At 36.5% G+C, this 9,432-nt stretch overlaps 1 protein-coding gene across 1 annotated transcript in view; it reads right to left on the bottom strand.

Annotated features, from left to right (window-relative positions):
• LOC119833234 (rab proteins geranylgeranyltransferase component A 1) overlaps nucleotides 1-9,432 on the bottom strand; it is a 20,273-nt gene that overhangs the window by 5,739 nt on the left and 5,102 nt on the right. Inside the window, exons 4-9 of the mRNA XM_038357160.1 lie at nucleotides 7,842-8,085; nucleotides 6,896-7,118; nucleotides 4,913-5,117; nucleotides 4,118-4,262; nucleotides 1,934-2,052; nucleotides 797-919 (exon numbers count right to left, since the gene is read on the bottom strand). Of these exons, the coding sequence (XP_038213088.1) occupies nucleotides 797-919; nucleotides 1,934-2,052; nucleotides 4,118-4,262; nucleotides 4,913-5,117; nucleotides 6,896-7,118; nucleotides 7,842-8,085 (1,059 nt within the window). The remainder of the gene's footprint in view (nucleotides 1-796; nucleotides 920-1,933; nucleotides 2,053-4,117; nucleotides 4,263-4,912; nucleotides 5,118-6,895; nucleotides 7,119-7,841; nucleotides 8,086-9,432) is intronic.

Genomic DNA, 9,432 nt, shown 5'->3' with positions numbered 1-9,432 from the left:
AATAGCTTTGTAAGAAAATATATTTTATGGCATATTAATTCGAATATTTTGTTATTACGTTAAGAAGCATCGCGAAACGCAATAGCAATATGTGAACTAACTAACAACGTAAAAATCAAGAAAACAAATTATGCATATTGCACGCAACCTGAAATATGCTTCTTTAACCACTCGCTGATAATGTGCGTAACACTTTTGACTTATATTTTGATTCTTTGTCATTTCAACTGACAGATAAGTTATTCAAAGCATAGCTAGAACTTGTTAAATCGGTCATTAGAACCTCCATCTAGACGCGTGACAACATAAAAATCACAAAAATTAATTAAACACATTGCACTGAACTGAATTTAAAAGTGCTAGTAGATGCTTGTAGTTCTGTTGAGCGACACGTTGCTGAATCACGCAAGCAAAATCTTTTCGCTACAGAGCCTACATACAACGTCATTTTATGGGGGCCTTACGGCTTACCTCAACCTTACTTACTTTACGGCCAGTTGTGTAGACTGGTCGGATCCTCTCTTTTTCAATTCGATTCGAGTCGAGGATCCTGTCTTTTCGATCAGGAGATTGGAAAGGAGAAGAAGGAAAGAGGAAGGATGATCCTTCCTCCCCAGTGGTGACCCCTGTCAGTTCACAACTCCTCTCCATCCACAACGTTCGTGCTAATTGTTCCCTATCATTCTTTCCATTTCACTAGCGCGATTCAGAAACGTATCGCTACATTGGGAAATTATACAATGGCAATGTTCCAAATAGTACATGAAAAGAATTCAAAAGTTCGAACAATTCTCACCTGTTCCACCGCCCGGTCAAAGTCCAAGCCGGCATCCGGGCCGGAGCAAACGTGCACGTTGTCCACCGTGCTCGCCACGGGCGCGCTCGTGTCGCGCACGTTGTAGAACAGCGACCACAGACACTGCGAGCAACGAGACAATTGAATTTGGAACGGTTATGGAATAGAACTAAGATTTGAATTTGGAAGATGAAGATGAAGATACGTACATACGTAATAATGTTGCAGTTATGGAATAACACCGAGATTTGAATTTGAAATTGGAACATTGGAGATGAACATAGTTAAAAAGACTGTTTACGATTCTGGCTATTAATAAATTTTCTGTTCATGTTTTGCCAAATTCGACAATATATTACCAAACAATTGGGTAATAATATAAAACTCATTTCCTTTCACTGACAAAACAATCTGGCCTTTTCAACATTAAACGAAATTTCAATTTAAATTTTCATTTATTTTCACATTCATCTAGTCTATAGTCTATAAAGGTAGTTTAGTTATACTAGCTGTAGCTCGCGGCTTCACTTACGTAGTACTCGGGTGATATGTAGCCTATGTGCTAGAACTTGATTATAGTTTGGATTGCTATAATCTAGTTCTGTACCAAATTTTATACAGATCATCTTTTTGCACGAAAGAATAACAAACATGCATCATCACAAACTTGCACTTTTTAATTTTAGGATCAATCTTAGGAATATTACAAATTCGAAAGTGTTTTTGATTGTTTATCTTTCATTCCCATCAAAACAAATCGAATATATTATATAATATTTGCGTTCGGTGATACTAAGGTTAGTGTCATACAGGCTACTTTTTACCGCGCTGGATCATCTCTGATCGCAGGCGGAATCGCGGGTACAAGCTAGTTATTCACGAACCTTGGGTTTGCCGATGTCGGCGGTATGGTTGCCGCTTCTCGTGTCGTGTTTATACAAGCTATTTTTTACGGGACTGGATCATATCCGATGAATGAATGTCCTTCGACCAGACAGACGAAGCCACGAGTACAAGATAGTAACGTTTCTATACGTATTTATACAGGCTTCTTTTAACGTACTGGATCATCTCTGATGGATGAATGTGAATGAGCACGCAGACGAAGCCGCGGGTACAAGCTAGCAAAGCACGAACCTTGGGTTTGCCGGTGTCGGCGGTCTGGTCGCCACCGCTCATGTCGAAGATCCTCTCGGCGTACGGCATCAGGTCGCTCTCCGCGTCCTTGCTTTTGTTCGTTATGAAGTACACCACGACTGGAAATTGCGATGATTTTTAATGTTTATTCTGTTTAATGCGAATTAAAATAATATGAGTGTTTAAAGTACATCATTTTCGATCCATCATTAATATTCGTTAAATATAAAACACATAATAAAATTGTCTCGTGCTGTCTTGTAGTTGTAAATGTGTCGCAAATTTAAGAGAGCCTATTATAGCATTAGCATGAATGAATATATGGAAGATGGAAATCTTTGAAGTGTTGTCGCTAGGGATTCATAGAACATTTCTTTAACATCATTATAAAAAAAATAGATAAACATTTTTTTAGTTAAAAGTTTGTTTTGTTACAATATAGATGTTGTTTTTTTTTTTAACCCAACATAATAAAAAGCTAAAAGGCTTTTTAATTTTTTACTTTCAATGCACCTACAGAAACTACACCATATATAAAAATACATACATAAATATACATTATCATATTGATATAATGAATATTATATATTTTGTCCTTTTTTAAGTTCATTTGTTCAACTTATATACATATGTTGTATGTTACGATCGTTAAAAATTTATAGAAAAAAAACCCAAAAACTGTAACATTTGTATAAAGTTAAGAAGCTTACATTTCATGTTTTACAGTTTATTCAAAAATAAATACTAATACAATATTCAAATAAAACTATTTTCATAAATCAATACATCCATTTTTTATTAATTACACATCATAAACATCAAAAAATATAATTATATTAACGATTAAAACATTTTTTTTCGCATCGCAATTACGAAGTGACTCAAAACATTACATATCAAAAAAGCCTATGATACAAAAACGTCGAGCTATTTCAAAGCAACGGACAAAAACGTTTACAAAAAACTCAAACAATACATTACAACCCGACCAAAATGAGGCCTCGCGTACAACCTATCTTAATTTCACATTTCATTACCTTTGTAACGTGTATGTATGCATATTATTTTTATTCTACATACACATAATTTATATGTATTATTATTTGTAACAAATTGTTGTTGCGGCAACCACACATCATACATCGCAATTAAACTCACGGTAAAGTTAAAAAATTGTTAAAAGAAAAGCTAAACTCTGCCTACGCGTGTATCAGGTTCTTTTCTGAGTGATACAATAAAATTTGTGCATTACTGCCACAAAACAAGGTGTTAATTTCATTGAATGTTTTATATAACGCCGCTCATTTTTTGACAACGCTTTAACAGGCAATTGTTTTTTACAGTTCGGCAATGGGTTGCAGTTATTAAAGAATTTATATGAATATTAAACATCGGAAATTTAAAATTTCCAATTGGATATTACAATATGCTGCCCAATCCTCATTAAATGCTAATAAGTAGAGGGAAAGCTATTAAGCTTTTTAATCTGGGCATAATTCCGAACATAGAGCGCCTCGGCAATAATATCAGTATATAATATTTCAGATATCTCGATCAATATGAAGTTCCTCTGATCTTAATATACATAAATTACGTGTGACGCTGATTTTCCGCTATAGACATTAAACGTAAATGGGCAAAATTTTGCATATTGTGTTCTATTTTATCCCACTTGAAAGATAGGATAGATATAGTTTATATATTAATATATATTTATTTATACGGTGTGCACTCACAGAGTACTTTGAAAACACTATATGGTGCAACTTCAGATCCGTACGTTTGAGGTGTGTATTGCGAAATGGGACTGTTTAGTAGCTTCTTAATATTTGAAAGCGTATGTAAGTGTGATGTAGGTTTGGAGAGTACACGCGTGTTCGTATGCGTGTGTATATCATGTGACGTCAGATTTGTATGTAAAACATGCCCGGAGGCCCGTTTCCTTTTCCTCACCGTTCCCAGTCCAATTCTTCTTTCCAGTCGTCAATACTTATCCCTTTCCCCATTATAAGCTGGCAGCGCATCCGCAGAGGCACTAGCTCTGTTGCACATGACATCAAAAAATATACACAGCTTGCGTGTATGTGTGTTTGTGTGAGTGTGTCTGCATGTTAATGTGTATGTGTGCGTGCGGGTGTGCGGGTGTGCGTGTGTGCGTGCGTGTGTGTGTGTGTGCGCACTCACAGAGTCCCTTGGGGCAGGAGCCGGTGGCGGAGCCCACCTCGAGCGCGGTGACGGCGTGCGGCGCGCCCTCCAGCGGCGGGAAGCGCACCAGCGTCAGCGGCTCGCGCTCGCTCGCCATCATCGTGCCGTTCGTTATGAACACCGCCTGCGAGTACAGACACACTAGTTATAGCATAGCTGAGGCTGGGCCTTTTTCACTTCAATTCATTGGTTTCTTTCACATTTATTTTTTAATTCCATTAATGTAAGTAGAGTTAAGATTTTATGCACACATTAATTGTGAAATTAAATGTACTCTAAACTATTATATTTACTATTACTGCTATTTTGATATGATTTGATGAACGATTTGCTAGAGTGTAGTAATTTACTACTTGTAGTGTACTTCATAGTTTTTAGACTTTGCGTCACTCGTCGAAGTCATAACGTGTGATTGTTGTATTACTATGAATAATATAGGGGACGTAGCTCGAATAAATAAAAAGTACGTTATTGTTTACGAAAAGCGTTTCCAACTTCTAATCCTACTATAATCCTACTAATATTATAAATGCGAAAGTTTGTAAGGATGTGTGTGTGTGTTTGTTGCTCTTTTACGCAAAAACTACTGAACCGATTGCAATGAAATTTGGTACGTAGACAACTGGACCACTGGAATAACATATCGGCAACGTTTTATCCCAATATTCCTGCGGGATATGGACGCGGGTGAAACAGCGAGGCGCAGCTAGTATCTTTATAAAATTAAATGTACTTATATCAAAAAAGAAATTTTTAACTAAGTCAAATACACACCTTGGAAATATCGGTGCACTCTGCAGGCTCCGGCGAGATGAGATCCTTGGGGCACTCGTTGATGCCGATGACGAGGTGGTCGCAGTTGAGGGTCTTCGCCTTGCTGTCGATCACCACCACCGACCTGCCCTCGTCCAGCACCTTGTGCTCCACCTTGTCGATCGGCCGGTTCAGGCAGTACACGCCGCCGAACACGGCGCACAGCCTGTGACAATGGTTTTAGATAAGTGAATCAACAATTAATCATCAAACAACATTCATATCATTATCATCATCATCATCAGCCTCATCATCGCTAACCTCATCATCATCAACCCAATCATCGTTAACTGACCTAAGTTATTACACTAAGACCTAAACAACGCTTAACTATGACAAAGTTTATGTAAATGATTTAAATATTCTTCCACCCTAAATCCCTACTAATATTATACATGCGAAAGTAATCTGTCTGTCGCTTCTACTCGCCTACACCATTGAACCGATTTGGATGAAATTTGGTACCAAGATAGCTTGATACCTGAAAAAAGGGGTTGAGGGAGACTGGAATATAGATTTCACCCCGGTAATCCCACGGTAACAAGAACTATACGGGTATTCCTTTGACTACGTGTGCGAAGCCGCAGGCGGAAATCTATATGTATATTAACTATTTAAAATCAACATTTCTCAATTGAAATTGTCTTAGTATCTGCAGTAAATATCTTATTAGGTCCCTTGAAAATTATAATTTTTGCGGTGTTTTTGTTTGTAAATAGTTAACATAATAAGCAGTATGTATTTTCAAATTTAATTTCCCATTGATCTGAGAAAACATCCTTGAGGATAATGTAATAAAACTGAAACACAAAAACACTATGATAAATCGTTTAAAACTTTTATTTCTATAAAGGAGACGAAATCGTGCCGCATGCAACTAAAGAAAGTGATAAATATTTTTGTATAGCGAATGAACATCTGGGTCACCGAGCGGCGCAATACACTTAACTCCTTTTTCCCAACAGTACCGAGATATTGCTGCAGTTAATTGACGGACGAAACGGTTAAATTGAAACATTTTTTTTAATTAACATGATTTTTTCCTTAATCATATTGGCTATCGAGCAATAATTTTTTTATTACGTTCATTACTCGTGACAATATAAAATTACGTAGTCGAGATCTGTGGGATGCTGATATTATTTATGAATCACACACGATTATTGAATCGAAACTTCAGCGCTAATTAGTAACTGATACATTCATGCCGGTGTTAATTACGTATCGATAGTTAATTATGTGCTTTCACATGTTAAACGGGAGAAATAATTAAGGAACGTCATATGTAACCTTTTTTTAATTCCGCAAAAAAGCCATACCCTATTAAAGTTATCTTACAAATACGATAGAGCCCAATGTATTTTGACCATCTGTCCTATCTATATTCTGTACCGAAGCTAACCTGGATCGAGCCCTTTAGGTACACCATGGAGTATGTCTGAACGAGGTTCTCGTTTAAATGCTGTGTTAACCCATATCTTATTCACTTGAAGAAGCAATGGAGCAGTTCCCAGCGCCCGTACATGGGATAGAGAGATTTTGCATAGTAACCGATACTAATTGATTCAATAGTATATCTTTGTATATAACTAGCAGCCTGCCTCGATTTCACCCGTGGTACGTTTTTTTCTCTCCTTCCTTGTGCCTTAACAAATATATTAAAATAAGACCTATCGGTCGAGCGGTTCTCGAATTTTACAATTAGCAATTCATTTTTCGCGATTCTTTTTCTACACTAATATTATAAAGAGGAAAACTTTGTTTGTTTGGTTGTAATGAATAGGCTCAAAAACTACTGGACCGATTTTAAAAATTCTTTCACTATTCGAAAGCTACATTATCCACGAGTAACATAGACTATATATGTACCACGGGCGAAGCCGGGGCGAACAGCTAGTTATATATATAAATGTACTCTTGTACGCGCATAACTAACTACCTCACCTGCAAAAGCACTGCGGCAGTTCCCCGCTCCCGTACATGGGCCAGAGGAAGGGGGTGTTGCCATAGCGACCGAGGCTCATCAGGAACTTCTTCGACTCCTTGACACCCTCGCGGCAGTTCATGGTGTCAGTGCCCCCGGCGATCGCGAACAAAACGTAGTGGATCAGGTTGGGGGTCAGACCCTTGTGCGTCAGGTAGTCCTTGAACGACTTGTCGTTCCAATCTAGTGATTGATGAAATAGAGGTATGCTTAATTTTTTTGTGATATTACTGGTTGTAGTTTGTTAAGTGTTATGTAAGGTGACGGTGGTCGCTGGAAGATTTACTGTTTATGTATGTACGTGTATGACAATACAAATAGTTTATAAAAATAACAATTTCATGTGATACAAGTTTTTTTAGATAGTTTTTCTTCTATAGTCTTAGCAATTTAATAAGTAAATTAAAACAGTTATTGGTAAATTATTCTTGGTCATTCAGAGGCAAATAAAAAAAAATATTTTAAGAAATTCTCTAAAATTTCATGCATAAAAACAGCACAAATGGCAATAATTTATCATCCTATTTTGTCAGTCCCATAAACCATAATTTAGTGAAATAAAATATATTTTTAATTTTAGGGCTATACTGAAATAACACTGCAAACCAATACATTTTACGGTCCAATAATCTACCTTACAACTAACTGCAAGTTGCAACCGTAGCAAATGCAGTAATTTAAAAATTCACGGAGAAACGCAAATTATATTTTTTATTATCACATTTGATTTCTTATGTGCATTAATCATTTAAAATTTCAAATAGAATCAAAACACTTACAAAGGAACGTCATCGGCACAAAGTTTTTACATTTCGCAGTTCAGTATCCCCGAAAGGTACATGGCCGTAAGTTTTTTTTGCCGCGGTGACGTCACCGGCGCAACAATACAGCCCACGTGATACGAACCTTTAAACTCGTTTTCCATCTCTTCCTCGGTGTTACCTACGATAGCGGTGAGCATTTTCATGAGCATGCGCTTCTCTAGGATGCTAACGGTTTCAGTGGCGAACACGTCAGCCCGGGAGCAAGGCACCGGCATCAGACGGTCGTTGAGCCACGTCAGCACGCGGGTAACGCAGCGGAACTCCGCGTAGCGGGCGATGTTCGATGAGATCAACAGCTCGACGAGCGGGCCCCGGGAGAACAGCAGCTGTAGGTTGAACGCACTTTGTTATTAGCGCTAGTTGTGACATGTCTGCGGTCTGAGCGGAGTCCTTAACCTACGAATTTCCTCTTCCTGTACCAACATTTTATCGGCTATCTAAAACTGCTGATAGACCATGTTATGTTGTTTGCTTTCATTAATCATGAGAATTATTCGTTTTATTATTTTTGGTTTACCAATAGCAGCATTACGAAGAAGCTATTTTTATTTTAAAGAAAAAAATCTTACTTATAGGGAATAAATGGAACCTGTACAAATTGATAAACAATGCATTAAATACATTAATAATTATTGAATGTCAAATGTTCTTATAAAGATCTTAACAGAACTACAGCAGGCACGTCTAAATCCTGAAATATAAAAAAAGCTACAAAATTGAAACGAACATTGAAGTTGAATCAAACAGAGTGATGACATAATTGCCGATTCACTTCTTTTGATCGTTTTAGTAGACATTACAGAACATTCTTGTTACTGGTTTCGGATACTATACGAATTTATTTTAATCTTAAGTAAATGTAGGATTATGTATTATTTTGAATTTAGCAAGACCTAAGTCCTTACATAAATCAATGATGTGATTATTTTTATAACACTACTCTTTATTCACACACTATTATCCTACATAAACCTTTAGAAATCGGTCAACAAACATTAATAATTATACATCGCATCCCATTAACTATGCGATAAATTCATCACAAGCTACGTATAATAATTATGCTAATATTTATTCAATAATACATATTCGTTTGATGTTTTACGTTGCTTTAATAAAACAAATTACCATTAAATCTATACGAGGTAACATCACGACATTAATAAAAGAAAACTTCAATATATTTTTAAAATTTAATGGAGCAATAAAGAGCAAGGCAGTCAGGCGCCTAATTCAATTTCAACGGATACGTGAACACGAAAACGTTGTACATAGTACTATTAATATCATATAGATTTAGTTCTCCGTGTTTATTTTGTATAAGAGGGATCGATTTAATAGTATATTTGATTTATTTCGCAAACAATCCGATGCGTCATCGCTTTTTGCCTCTTTTAGATGGACCTTTCTAAAAATCATTCAAGCTGATCAAGTATCAACGTCCAACGCGAACAAGTCCAAATTTATTGTTGAAATAAAGTCCCGGAAAATTATTATGTATATTCGGTACAGGAAGCGGTCGAGTGCGCTATTACGTTTAATAGAAGTGGACATTTAACGCCAGACTCAAGGTGAAACTTCAAAAAAGTGAACTAAGATTATAAACAGAATTATTGTTGTTCTAAAGCGTAGCATATAAAAAGATCATTTCACATTCAACAATGTTATATCTA

Source organism: Zerene cesonia, chromosome 17, assembly GCF_012273895.1.
Source record: "Zerene cesonia ecotype Mississippi chromosome 17, Zerene_cesonia_1.1, whole genome shotgun sequence".
In the NCBI taxonomy this organism is placed as follows: Eukaryota; Metazoa; Arthropoda; class Insecta; order Lepidoptera; family Pieridae; genus Zerene; species Zerene cesonia.
Note: the sequence above shows the minus strand (reverse complement) of the source record. Positions and strands in the feature narration are given on the sequence as shown.